Source organism: Synchytrium microbalum, assembly GCF_006535985.1.
Source record: "Synchytrium microbalum strain JEL517 chromosome Unknown SmJEL517_scf0021, whole genome shotgun sequence".
In the NCBI taxonomy this organism is placed as follows: Eukaryota; Fungi; Chytridiomycota; class Chytridiomycetes; order Synchytriales; family Synchytriaceae; genus Synchytrium; species Synchytrium microbalum.
Window position 1 is genome coordinate 27144 of NW_022158370.1, and position 14221 is coordinate 41364.

Consider the following 14221-nt stretch of genomic DNA (forward strand, 5'->3'; position numbering starts at 1 on the left):
CAAAATCGATTAATAAACATTGTGAGGGTCGTAATAATCTCCAGCAACGTGTTAGTCCTTTTTCAATGTTCGTTGCTTCTCTGCATGCTCTACAATCTTCTTTTCGACAAACATTCCCTAAACAGTGCGCCAGGTATTAGTAGACTTCTTTTCCGACGAAAAGGAACATTTCGAATCCTCGACGTGGTTTTGTTTTACCTTGCGCTTTCTAACCGCATCGACATACTTTCGAGCCAGATTGTCTCGATCAGCCTTCTCTCCTAAATCCTCCAATTCCTCTTCAGTATTGGGCACCCAAAAGGGATCTTGATCCAATACTTCGAATCTACAAAAGCAGAGAAAAATGGGTCACATGAAGATCAATATAACGCAAGTGACGGTACTCGGAAGTCGTGCATATCAGAGATGGTCATACTTACCCACTGAATATAAGTTGAGGTATCGCAGCACCAGAAGTTCTTTTTCGTAGTTCTGTAGAAACGAATAGAGCAAACAGTTGAAAGACAGGCAACGGATAAATTATATGGATGCCAAACCATACCGTCTGAGAATCCAAAACTTTCCAGAACCGGCATCATAGCTTTGATATTGAAGAATGGAGTACCCTCCTTCATTTCTTCAGACAGGATACGACCACGACGTCTTGCCAGGACAGCATATACTTTGCCAAGAACCTCAGCTGGATGGGTACCAAAGTAGAGATGTAAGCAACTACTGTTCACGAATGGTTGAGTTTAGAAACACAAGCATTTACATGGTGCCTGTAAGTCACAGGAGTACATGGCGAGCATGAGTCTAGGTGACCATTGCAAGAATGCTTGTCTACATCCTTCCTTCATCGTTGATATGATCTGTCCCGATAGAGAAGCGAGCAGGTTTGCCATTCCTCAGATGATGAGAAGATATGTGTGAGTATGCAAAAACGACGACGAGTCACAACCAGTTTCGTACATTCATACCATCTTCTGATTCTGGTTTCTCGATTCGACATTCTTCAATGACCCATGCTACTCCAACTACAGGTTCACCACATAATGGACCTACTAGAGTTGACAACTGGAACCCTGAGTGTATGCTACCATCGACGTCTTTGACAGTGGGGTATAGAGATGTTGGTTCATCAGAGGTTGACAATGATGTTATAGACTGTGCCAAGTTTTCCACAGCAGTCTCGTCTAATGGAGACGCCATAGCTTCTGGTGTCTGTTGTGGCAAGGATACGATCTGTCGTGTTCGCGATGTTCGAAAGGCTTGCAACCACCTATGAGGCAAAAACGAACCGAGAAGCGGTTTTGTTAGCACGAGATTTGCTTTATCCTACCGCAATGGTCTCACTTACGGCCTTCTATGATACCCAGGAATGGCGTTAATCAACATGTTTGGTCCGACACGTCGAGGTCCTAAAGCCCATAACTTATCTACCGCACTTCTCCAAAATTCTGCGCCTCCAACTACATCTTGGTCTTCTCTAATAGCCGTTTCAATCTCGTTTTTAATACGATCCAGAAAGACCAATCCTAGTTGATCAGAGTCGACATCGTCAGAAGCTTTGCGTAAGGTTTCTGACTCATTTAATAGAAAGCGTGTAAGTCTTTCTGGCATTGGCAGAGCTCTAATTCTTATGGATGCCAGCTTGTTCGGTGTGTTTACTATGACTGTTCCTGGCGGCAGCCTTTCAGCAATAGGCACATTGCTGTTGGTATCTGCTGGTGCATCGGAGGACACTATTTCTGGCAGTGTCAGAGCACTTGATTTAGATATGGTCTCTCGATAAGGTACTAGAGGTGGTGATGCTTGTATTTGTATCCTGGCAAATCGTTCTCGCAGATCCTTGAGACATCGTTCGAGATGTAATTCACCAGCAGTGACTATGACATGTTCTCCAGTCTCTTGGAGATAGACTTCAACACATGGATCAGCTTGGTTGAGTAGCTTAAGCCCTTCCACTAGTTTGGGCATCTCGGCTAATTGAAGCATATCAGTAATGTCACAACAAAAAACGACAGACGCTCTTAGAGTGGCTCTTACTTGGATCTGCTGGTTCTAAAGCCACCCGGAGAATCGTAGCGTGCTCCATAGTCAGCCCTCCAAAACTAGGAGTCTCGCTTTCACTTGCCAGCGTACCAGTCTTTAGCAAATGTCCATCTAGTCCACCAATTCCGAAGACGTTGCCCGCCGGTACTTCTTTCAAGTCTTGCAGATCTCGGCCCATCATCAAATACAGTTTACTTACTGTTATCTCGGATTTATGCTGATTTGGATACCTTGGATCATATTTTGGGCCTAGCACATGCAATTTCTGTCCTATTCGTATGGTCCCGGAATAGACACGCGCAAAGCCTATTAACACTTCAGCATTGGGATCTACGTCTACTGATTCTTCTGCAGTGGGATGCTCTGACTGATCGGTATTGTTTTCGTTTATTACCAGTACGGCAGGTCCGTCATCTTCGATTGTTGGAGTAGGACTCACGGCAGCAGCTTCACGACGTAGCAGTGCCTCACGGCGTCTTTCTCGCATCTCTTCAGCTGTGAGCTGAACACGACGATGGGTGGGTAACATGTTGGTCGGCACACTAAACATTTTACTGACATATGCAATAACTGGTGCTTCATTATTTGCGTCACACGCGTACAGTGCACGCTCTATCTTTTGACGAATGGGCGGTAGAGATTCCACAGTCGGCGGTGTGGTTTTTGGATATAAAATTTTGGGTATACGTAGAGCTTGAGCCTGGATTGGTGATGGCAATAGTTCGACTACAGCTAGTAATATGCTGGTGGACAGTGGAAGCCACTGACCTAAAATCGTCTGCAGAAGGTATTTGCTGTCCTTTGACTTCATATCTCGAGCTAAAATTTTGAGATTCAAAGTCCTGACGATTTTTTCTACTCGTTCTCGGTCACTACTTGAAGAGAGGACGGCATCATACACAGCCCACAGATTATCCAATATAAATTGAACAAACATGGGTTTTAAGGATCGGCCTTTAAGACCTTTTGGCCCTACTACTCGTTTCGTTTTAGGATCGAGATAGAAATCACCCCAAAGTACTTTATTCAGCGTAGTTTCCTTGACACCTAGTTTGGCAGCATAGATGCTAGCAAACTGGTCTACTCGGAATGCCCATCCATCGATAGCAGAAGAAAAGATTACATTTCCTTTTTCAGGGGCAAAATACAGGTGCGAGTCATCCCGATCTTCTAAAAACCAGTCTTCTTCACTGGTTGTTTCAGGTTGCTTTTGCTTTTCTTCATAATCTCGAGCATCATCTGCTATTAAATCTTCAGCATAAAAGGTAGCCATAATGGCATTGGCTTGTTCCAAGAGCTTTGACATAGCGATGTAAGCTTCTGACGGAGTGAGCTTTAATTCTGTTATTAGACGATCAATCTTGTTGATCACCAGTATAGGCTTGACGTTCTCTAGCCATGCTTGTCGTAACACTGTATGTGTCTACAAGCATTGAAGTCAAAACTAACGTTTGGTCAATGATGGTGACAAACTCGAGCCTTACTTGTGTCAGTACACCTTCGACAGCATCAACAAGGACTAGAGCGCCATCACATAGACGCGACGCTGTAGAGACCTCACTAGCAAAGTCCACATGGCCCGGTGAATCGATTAGATTGATCAAGTAATCGTCAGCCCCGGACAATCCTACCAAAGGATCAAAGCTAATTCAGTATCCACATTTGAAGCAGACTGATAGAAAGCAGTAGCAGATAGCAAACCTGCTTCAGAAGTAGCTGGTGATATCACAGAACGAAGGTGTCGAAAGAAGAGTGAAATCCCTGATGATTTCATAGTGATGCCTCGTTCCTGTTCATCTTCTCGAGAATCTAGATAGCGTACTTTGCCCGATAATTTGGCACTGATGATCCCATTAGACGCCAGCAATCCGTCACTGAGCGTCGTTTTGCCTATTTGCAAAAAGTCTGTTTCAATGTTGGCCTTATTGACGGAAGAGAGCAAGTTCGTACCATGATCTACGTGTGCAAGAATGCATATATTGCGAATATTGCCTTGCTGAGATTGCAGCTTTACTAGCTGTTGCTGGGTAATCAATCCCATCGTTGGTTTTTTTGGAGCAAAGTCAAAGCGACTAAGCTTGAATTTGCAGCAAGGTGACTAAGGAACAGACCAGTATCAGATGAGTATCAGATGTGTTCTATTGCAGTTCCAGGCAGTCGTCACGTTAATGGCAGCAAAAGACTGGTTTTCTATTGGACCTGTGTTTTCGTCAACTTTGGAAGGTTGGATTGCACAACGACAAAACGACGCAAACAGACATGATAACGCGACGACATCCTGTTATGGAAGTAATTTAAGAGACACCAAGACACATGGGTCTCAGTGCCTGTGTCGGACGAGTCGGCGAAGACCACTACACTTCACCTTTTTAACACACTGCCTGTCTCCGGCTTTCGAGTCTACTTCTGAGGTAGTTGTTTGGGGACATCAACACAGTGCTTTGCAACAAATATGAAGCGAAATGCGAAATCTATTTACACATTATCTTTATGTGTAAGCTCTAGCGTTTGGAATCTAAAATATGGACGATGGGAGATGCTCGTCTCTTCCTATAAAAGTTTTGTCAAATGTTATCATTTCCCTTGTACCTCGTTTAGATGTACCACGGCCACCACCAGACTTCTTGACCTCTCGCTTCCTATTGGATTCAGTCTTTCGGAATCTAGATGTGGTGTGAGGCCATCCTCTACGCCCACTGGTTAAAACTTCAGATGGTGTCATGATAGTACCAGCACATTCTACATTAGCAAAGGCAGCTAAAGAGTTTTCGGTTCGGCTACTGTCGCTAAACCAGCATCTCGACCGGGTCGCATACATGTACACATGATGGCATCCTTCTCGCCACATGCTGAAGTGTTAGTACGAGTGGAAACCAATGTCATCATCAAAACACCACGACGGTCTCATGAAGCTGTAGTACTGTAGGATCTCGAAATATTATAAGATGCACCAAGGAAGACACTCAAACATATGGTGAACTCAGATTGGAATTGAAAAGTGATACACTGTCACGTCGAATCCGCTCATCCAGAGCCTCTGGGCATGGTGCTCAACGAGGGAGTTACGGCTGGTATACAGATGTATGTTTGCTATGGGGGTGGCTGTTGGCCAAGATGAAGAATGCAATGATATGGAGCAAAGTGCAGCTGTCTCAATAAATCTGACTGCTTCCAACCAGTAAGTGTTCTCTGCCGTTGAGCTGAGCTATAGACTTTGTCATTCTAACACCACTTGTTGATTTAGTTTTTCCAACAAGCAATCTCTGCTACGTATTATGAATCTTTTGGTGTCGGGCAACACGTAGTGCGGCTTCATCGCTTACTCGACGGCCGTATTGCGGTTTCACCTGACTAAACAGCAGCGAAAGTATGTCCAGGATTTGAAACAACTTGTGTCTACTTTTTATTTTGCGTTGCTTACATTTTTTGTTAATTAGACTGTGTTTCAGAGTCGGGATAATTTATATACTTATGTCGGTGCCGTCGCAAAGCCTTGGCTTAATGGCCAAGTGTTTGAATCCACTGTAAGTTGTAATCGTGTGTTGCTGGCACAAAACGAGGCTTCACTGACATGTATCAACTTAGATCGTCGATGGTATATGGAAACGAAGGATGCTGGGACATGCTGTTTCCCTGAAACTCATGCTCGCAAAACTCGTTGAGGCCATTGGAGCTGATGCTCGAGATTATTTTGTCTGTGGTGCAAATTTGGGACTTGAGGTAAATATGTCACAGAATTCCAGTTCGCGGGCTTGGATCTGTCGTAATAACGCTCTCTCGTCTTGCAGTCTCGGAAATTAAGTCCAGCTTTGGCCTGGCTCTAGGATAGTAGTGTCCCTTGGAACGACCTGGGTGTGGCAAATCTTTACAAAACCGACGATATGTAAAATAGTACCGCTGTCAAGGAAGCAAGCCCCTTGATGATAAAAATGCAACGTTTTGATGTTTTTTCCTAGTACAGTTTGATATTTTTTTTTGTGGTACAGCAGGATTGAAAGTCGAATGATTTAGATGCACTCGTGTTTCCATTTGCGAGAATAAGGTCTTGGAGTAAGCTGTGGAATATTCGCGTTCGTGGGAGCATCATTGACGCCACTATTCAATTGATTCCAACGAATTCAAAGACCAACCGAAACTCTTTCATCTCCATGTCATCCAAATTGAGGTATTACGGGAACTGAAACTACGTTTCAAATGTACGTTTACACTACTCATGTGGTCCAAATCCACTAAAGTATACAGCAGGTTTGCGACTCGGATTACAATCCAATCCAACCGTCCCTTGGGCAATGACCACTATATCACCAGCCGTGACATCAAAAGCAGCAAAATTACGTCCTTCTGGATATCTGTTGAGCGCCAGCAGTCCATACTTGCGATACCCAGGCGATAACTGCATGAATTTGCCACGGGCGTGCAATATGTCGTCAAAGACGTTACGAGGCTGGCATTCCGAATCCATGCAAGTATCAGGTGGATGTATAAATGCTTCTGACAGGATTATATAAAAGTCATCGTCCTGCTCATCTGGTATTATGGGTCGACCGGTAGAGTCCAGTGGTCTTCTAGCATCTAGTATGCTTGTCAAGCATTCGTATATACGTGACGAGCAGTCTCGCAATCCAGGCCGATCATTCCAAGGGTTTAGATCCTCTGTCGATGTTGCAATACTAGTCGTCGTACCAACAACCTCTGTAGCAGACACCGGACTCATTATATTCGATGTCCCTTCATGGATACACTGTGCATAGTCACTCCATACGAAATAAAACCGGGATCTGAATCGGGTGTATGGGTTTGTTGGTGTAGATACCCTGGGACTTGACATATTTGATGGCGCAACTCGACGAGACAGACCTAATCGCAGGAGATCATCCGTGCTTGGAGTGGTCTGACATGGAATCTATGGTTCAAATCACATCAGGACATTGATTCTGAGAAAGCTGGAAACTGATCGTACCATGCAAAAGAGAAACCTGGGATTGTCAGTACCCAAGAATCGCTCCAAGTAATGCGCCTTCATTCCAGCAGAGTGTCCAAACATGAGACCTATATTTTCGCACTTCAGTTTCGGTTCTCTGTAACGACAATGTTGGTTGGGCTTACCACTGTAAAGACAAGCATTTCTATCTCGTTCACCAACCTCCTTTTGATGATGCAAATGAGGACAATCCCACCACGAGTACCCCGTTGAATCGTCACTAAATGTATATCCTCGAATACATGGTTCAGCAGTTGCGACTTCAGACCCCATTTCATTACGTCCAAATCCTCGCCAAAGTGGATGAGGAATAATTTCACTCAGTTGATTCGTCCTAATACGTAGGCAAGTTGTAAGTAAGATGACTGAAAAGAGGCTTTACCGCTGGAATTCCAACCTAACAGCATGCCATTTCTGTATCGCATCAGATCCAAGCTCGAATAAAGCATCTCGTGAGACCGATTCTGCTTCAAATGCCCCAAACGAATTCGTAACAGATAGTCGTCCAAGATTAAGTATAGCGTTTTGTAAGGATTCCAAACCAGATGATCCATCTAAAAGTACACCACTCGAATTGCGGCCGTTCGTCGTTTGCACAGTTACAAGGCTTCCTCCGTGCAGAGTTGAGTGCTGACATATCCTCATCTTCCATTCGTTTACCTCAAGAGCACGCTGATGCTCATTCAACCTTCCGTTCACTAGTTGCACATGGAAAATGTCTCCGCGCTCATTTAGTGTCTTAGATGGTATGCCGTTATCAAAGCTGAGTTGTGCTAGGTTTCGATTTACATGTAGCAGTTTACTGGAGTCCAATAACAGTTGTAGAGCACCGTCGTCCAATACTTGGAATGCGCAAGATCTCCATTGCTTTGATAGCCGAGTGATTGTAAAGATGTCGACCAAGTCGGATTCGACAAACAGGATTGTAAGGATTTTGGCAATGATTTCGTTGGGAAGCTTCAGCCTACGGTCTTCCGCTATAGTCATCTTACCGAGTATGAGGTTGTTTTCAAAGTGAGACCTCGTTTTCAAAAGTTGAAAGATGAGACGTTGAGAGCAAAACGGAAGACGAAAACACCAATCAAGGTCCACCAAGAGGAAAGCCAGCTGTTCTACTTACACACCAAAAGTCTTTAGAAGTCAAGAATCGACCGATCGCTTATAACACCTATTTGTTTCTCTTGCAGGCGTGGTTGTGGTTGACAACCTACTCCGCACACAAAACAAAACCTCTGATGCTACTGAAGATCAAGCAAAAGCATATATTTTCTCTAAAACAATTATGAGAACATGGCTCTTATAATGGCGCATTGGTTTTCAATATTGGTAAGCCACTTCCGCTTCTCTGCAACCGATGCAGCACGCACTGTAATGATTTCTTCACCAAAAACTACTTGGAAGCAAGAATCATCTGCACCATCCATTCTACCAGACCCCATGACTGGTACCTCACGTCCAACGATATCGGTAAGATACATGGGCTACATGATATTGTTTTGTGAAAAACACGGGGTTAGACTCGGTACTTCACCAGGAAAAAAAAAAGTCATTGCTTTAAATTACCCTTCGATAAAGAATGTACTGGAATCCTCTGGCATCGGCCTTAGTCTTGGGCTCCACAAGCAGCAATATGTCATTAAACAGGTAGCCATGCAATTTCCGACCTGATTTGGTCTTGGCCAATGGTCCTTCCAAGACGAGAGAACGAGGACCCATAAACTTTGTAGGACTAGACAAATCAATGTTCTAAAAAAAGATTAACAGGCGGTTTTTGCCAAGTACCTTAATGACAAGTTACCTCATCACCAACATCAACCAACTTCGCAATCTGTATAACATGAGCCAAAGCCTCCTTTTCTCGTGCAGCTTCATTCACACGACCAGCAATCTTTTCACTCAGATTCATTGCCAGAATTACATTCTGATGATCTGGATGATTCTTGGGCGTATAATGCAATACCTTTTCTAGGAGTATCGAATATCGCAATATACGTTGCATGGGTTCCAATAAGAAGGAAGTCAAGTCTAATGCTCGACATTTCGGATTTTTCTGACACGACTTTAAAAAGTCTCCTAGTCGTTTATCGTCTTGCCGAAGCTTTTGCAATAGTTTTGCAGCGAGGGATTGATTGCCACAATAAATGCTATAGCATTCCAGAGATGGCGACTACACAACAGAAAAAAGAGGTCAGCTAACGGCTTTACGACAAAGAGAGTACAACGTTTTTTTAGCCAAATCACCCACATGCTTCACAAACACATCCCCCACACTTTGAATGTAATAATGAGACGCTTCTTGAAGAGATTCAAAATCCGATAATATCAACGTGTTCGTAAATAAGAGCTCTTCAATGTTGGAAAAGATTCCGTTCAGCTTGTCTGGGGTCACTAGACCAGACATCGGATGATAAAAAACCTAAATTTGAAATCGTATTTGAGATTTTTGGCAATCAAATTGACCAATCATTCAAAAAAGCATACCTCAATAATGAGCTGAAGATCTCGTACATAACTCTTTTCAGTTGAAATCAATTCGTATATAGCTTCTTGTCGTTTGCGTTCATCAGGATCCAACGAGTCCAATAAAACAGGATCGACCTGATTCGACCAATATTGAGCAGTAGGTCCAGAATTCTATCATAAATGCAGGATTGTCATTTTCATTCCGTTCCAAGTTGCGTTCAACTCAAATAAACGGACTTACGAAACTTGGTCTAGCTCCATTCGTAGAAAGCGAAGTCTTACGAGACGCCACATTCGAGGAAGCAGTATTGTCAGCAACCAAAAACGGATCATCACCACTAGCAAACGGATCACCATCAGGTGAAAACGGATTGCTAGCTGCGATAACAGCGGATCTGGGCGGACTCGTGACATAAAGTCCAGGGCTACGTCCACTAGGAGACGTTGCTGCACTTCCTGGTTTACTATTTATATTCATACTATCATTCAACACACCACCAACACCACCACCACTGCTAGGCTTTCCTACCACACTAGCCCCCGTCTTGCTACGTACCGGGCCTGGTCGTACACTGCTTTTACCACCACCAGGCCCTCGCTCAAAACCCGACGCTACTTCGGATAGATATGTTGCTGGAACTAGTCCACTTTCTTTGAATTGATTTTCAACTCGCCACCAATCAGCATCAGACTTGTCTATTATACCGACGTGTTCTCCTTGGATGACAGTCAACTCATCTTCATTGACTCGAGCATAGTCGTACAACACTTCAGCCATAGGACCTGAACTGCCTAGAAACGAAAGAAGCAAAAAGGAAATGTGAAAAGTGTCAAATAGAGAGTCTAATCACAAACATGCTATTACCAGTAGCAGATCCATTGCTTGCTGAACCACCTGGAACGGTTTCTACGTAGGTTTTTGGGAACCATCCAGAAGATCCATTCTTGGTTCCAAATAGCCATTCTCCTTCTTCTCGTTCGACACCAACCACATCGCCTTCCATCAAACTCAAATCATCAGCTTTAGCTGCATCATAGTTATACAAGGCTCGAATGGTATACAGGACTCCTGCGTGCAGAGATTTTTGGGTGAGCGCTCATGCAAAAAATAACGAGCAAGTGTTCGGATACATACCTGCAGGGTTTGAAACAACCTCCCAATCGTCATCTACAGGCTTCTTGGTAGCTGCAGAACCAGAAGAATAAACACCAGCGACATTACTTTGCAACGACTTCATCTTGTCACTCATTTTGCCTGGAGCTGAAGTATTCTTTGGTTTATCATCCCATTCATCATTATTGTCGTCATCGTCTGCACCACCCATTCGATATCTGGCAGCAGCAATAGCATCTTGCACGGACTTATTAGCACCAGATACAGGCGGAGCGCTGACAGGGATTGGTGCTCGTGGTTGAGATGGTTTTCGTGAGATTGAATCAAATGGATTGGGGTCATCACCAAATCCAGATGGAGGCCCTCCAAAAGCATCATTTACATTATTACTGAATGGATTCGGAGAAGAATCGAACGGATCATCATTACTTCCAAATGGATTAGATTCAACCTATCATAAACCGAGATCAGAGCAGCAATTTTTTTGTCCACCTTACGAAGACTTGAAAGATCATTTTTCATTGTTCTCCCTAATTACCTTGATAGGAGCTGGTGCCGGCGTTTTAGGAGCAACAGCTTTAGATTCTTCTTTGGCTTTAGCCATACGATCTTTAGCGGCTTGAATCGCAGCTTGAGCTTGAGCAATCACATTCTGTGTACTAGCACGTACAGGAACACTTCCACCTGCAGCACGAGTTGGTACGACAGGAGCTGGAGCTAGAGATGCAGTAGCTTCTGGAGTATTAAATATACCTTGATTGAATCCACCACCACCAGAATTTGGTGGTGCAGTTCGTATGGCAGGACTACCAGGCAAAGTACTTGGATTACTACTAAACATATTACCAGGTTGTGAGCCCATGAGTGGAGTAGATAATGGTGTTGATGACATTGGACTAGATATGCCAGATATTGGTTGAGCATTCAGCTCGTTGGCTTGGGCATCTAATGCCATAAGTCTAGCCATCTGTGCTTCGAGTTCATCATCTTCCTTTGGTGCTGGACGGGGAGCAGCTCGTTGTTGAGGTATTGGTGCTGGCGATACACCACGAGGAGGTCTTAAAGGTGATGGTGCTCTAGCTGGAATTATGGCTGGTTGAGGAGCTGTTGGTGTTGCTGACCTACGTCCAGACACTATATCTTCAGGGGATGGGAACCTAGCAGATAAGCTGTCCACAGATGGAAACATTTCTTCAGCTCGTGAAGAAGCAGCTGATAACGATGGTGGTACTGGAGGGGGAGCTGGCGATACTGGTCTAGGACTAGCTCCAGGAGTTGGTGATGCACCTGGTCGTAAAAATGTTGGTAGAGCGGCAGCTGATGGCTGAGTTTTAAGTGCTGGTGACGTTCTAGAAGGAGCAGAGGACGGCGCAGTGGTTCTAGCTCGATCAACTATTCCTTTAGCATCACTACTGGTCAATCCAACCCCATCTTCGTACTTGCGACGATCCTCGTCGGAGGGTGTCCAAGAGTGATTGGAACTACCACTACCCAGACCACGTAATTGATCTACTACACTACGAGCATCACCCAACAAGTCTTGAACTTCACGTTCACGACGTTTACGGTCTTCTTCGACTCGAGCTATTTCAGAGTCACTACCTGCACCTCCGAGAGCAGCCATACGTTGAGACAACATTTGTGCAGCTCGATTTGCTACAGGATCACTTCCTGGTGCTGTTGCTGGAATCAATGATGATAGGTTTACATTGCCACCAGCACCACGTTTGAGTGCATCTGTTTTTCTCTCAGCCAGACGAGCTTCAAGAGACCGACATTCGTCGGCTAGACCGCGAATCTCAGTTTCCATTTGCGATACAGCGTTTAAATCAAGACCACCATTGCCACCACGAGCATATAAATCGTCACGAGTACGAGATTGAGAATCTAGATCGAGTTGCAAGCTCTCTACAGAGCGTCGCAAATCGCGAATCTCATCTTCCATTCGTCTAGCGTCTCGTTTCGTGTCTGCAACAGCGTCCTTGGCATCTCGGACTTGACGACGTTTAGATTCTAGTTCAGATTCTAAATCTCTACGACGTTGAGCACTCTGTTGATCTTTTACTTGTTTATCTTGTGGAGATGGAACAGATCGTAAAAAGGCTGGTAACGAGGAATCAGCACCGCTAGCTGCTGCGGCTGGAGCACTGGTCTGCTTGTTTTGAATATTATTTACGACTTGTGCCTTCATCATGTTGGCCATATCATCCAAATCTCTAGTTGAAGGAGGAACCAATTCAGGAGGAAGAACTCGAGGTAGATCTTGACCAGCTAATTTAGCATATACAAGATGCATGGCCACAGCGAATTCATCTGCATTCAGCTTTCCTCTATTCTGCGTATCACAAAGAGTCCTAAAAATTGGGAAGAGTCACGAATTGCTGTCTTTTTCAGGATGACGTTCAAGCTTTCAAATACCAGATGTGCCCCAATAAGTCTGGTGAAAGACCTGATTGCAAAAAGACATTTCTAGCTCGCTCTCCTGAATGGTTGTTTGAGTTAGATATGAAGAGTCACAGCTGGGCGAAAAAAACCGATCATCTTCAAGTATCATACCGGAAACATAACCGGTAGTTTGAGGATCCCAAGTCTTGAAGATCTGATCCCATTGTTGCTTTTCTTGTGGAGTGATGGCCCAGCGCACTTCAGGTACTGGAGCGGGTGCAGCCAGGACCATATTAGCAGCAACAACTTGAGCTTTTACAGGATCGGGCAAGGCGAATGGTGGTTGTTGACCCGACATTTGTAATTTCGTAAGATACATGGCCAATGCAAATTCAGGGAATGTTAGAGCTGTTCCTCCTGAAACGTTTGACAATGTCCTAAACGCATTAAAATGGGGTGTTACATTAAATTGTCTTGCTGACTGACAACCAGAACTGGGTGAGCTATACCATATACGACCCAAAATATCTTGAGGAAGGCCAGATTGTACCAAAACATTACGAGCGGTTTCAGCTAGAAGAAAAGTACTGTCGGAATCGTGTCCACATACCACCCTTCAATTACCCTGTTTTGTCTTACCAGTCAATACACCAGCCTGAGTTGGGCCAGACTGGAAGAACACACGTTCAGAGTCCGCCAATTCAGCAGAATTGATGAATGGCAACGAGACTAACGCGTAAAGAATCTATATTAGCAGGTTGCACCACGTGTATGGGGTTTATTAGCATACCCTTGCTAGATACACCCGGGCCGACAGCAGATACGGCCTGAGTAGTTGGTGCCGGCTGAGGAGGAGCAGGTTGAGCATAAGCAAATGCTTGCTGTTGTTGCTGTGGGTAGCCTTGTTGCTGTTGTTGAGGCATGACACCATAAGACGGCTGCTGCTGCTGCATGTTGTTGAAACCTTGTTGGGGCATTTGCTGTTGAGGCATCATTCCACCTCCTTGGTTCATCATTTGAGGTTGAGGTTGTATGTAACCTTGTTGCATTCCTTGAGGTTGGAATTGTTGAGGAAATTGCTGCTGTTGTTGTTGAGGGAAGCCCTGTTGTGGTTGAGGGGACATAAATCCTTGCTGTTGTTGGCCATATTGATTAGGAAACTGCTGGCCTTGTTGGCCATATCCCCCTTGATTAGGGTACATTGCTAACAGACGGTCAAGAATTGTTTTGAGTACAATGCAATG

The 14221-nt window shown here is 44.4% G+C and overlaps 2 protein-coding genes across 2 annotated transcripts; both read right to left on the reverse strand.

Moving 5' to 3' along the window:
- Positions 1-51: 51 nt before the first annotated feature.
- SmJEL517_g03689 (uncharacterized protein) lies at positions 52-4075 on the reverse strand (the record flags this gene model as incomplete). The annotated part of the gene is made up of 11 exons (XM_031169617.1): positions 52-117; positions 199-325; positions 420-471; positions 542-679; positions 755-886; positions 960-1261; positions 1340-1964; positions 2029-3457; positions 3519-3661; positions 3736-3924; positions 3985-4075. The coding sequence occupies 11 exons, from the start codon at positions 4073-4075 to the stop codon at positions 52-54; spliced, it is 3294 nt and encodes a 1097-aa protein (XP_031024417.1).
- A 4220-nt stretch (positions 4076-8295) lies between these two features.
- On the reverse strand, positions 8296-14179 carry SmJEL517_g03690 (uncharacterized protein; the record flags this gene model as incomplete). The annotated part of the gene is made up of 14 exons (XM_031169618.1): positions 8296-8496; positions 8579-8761; positions 8814-9182; positions 9261-9431; positions 9497-9649; positions 9720-10270; positions 10344-10547; positions 10614-11043; positions 11131-12946; positions 13011-13074; positions 13149-13414; positions 13487-13550; positions 13617-13706; positions 13768-14179. 14 exons carry the CDS (start codon positions 14177-14179, stop codon positions 8296-8298), a joined length of 4974 nt encoding a protein of 1657 aa, XP_031024341.1.
- Between the last annotated feature and the right edge of the window lie 42 nt (positions 14180-14221).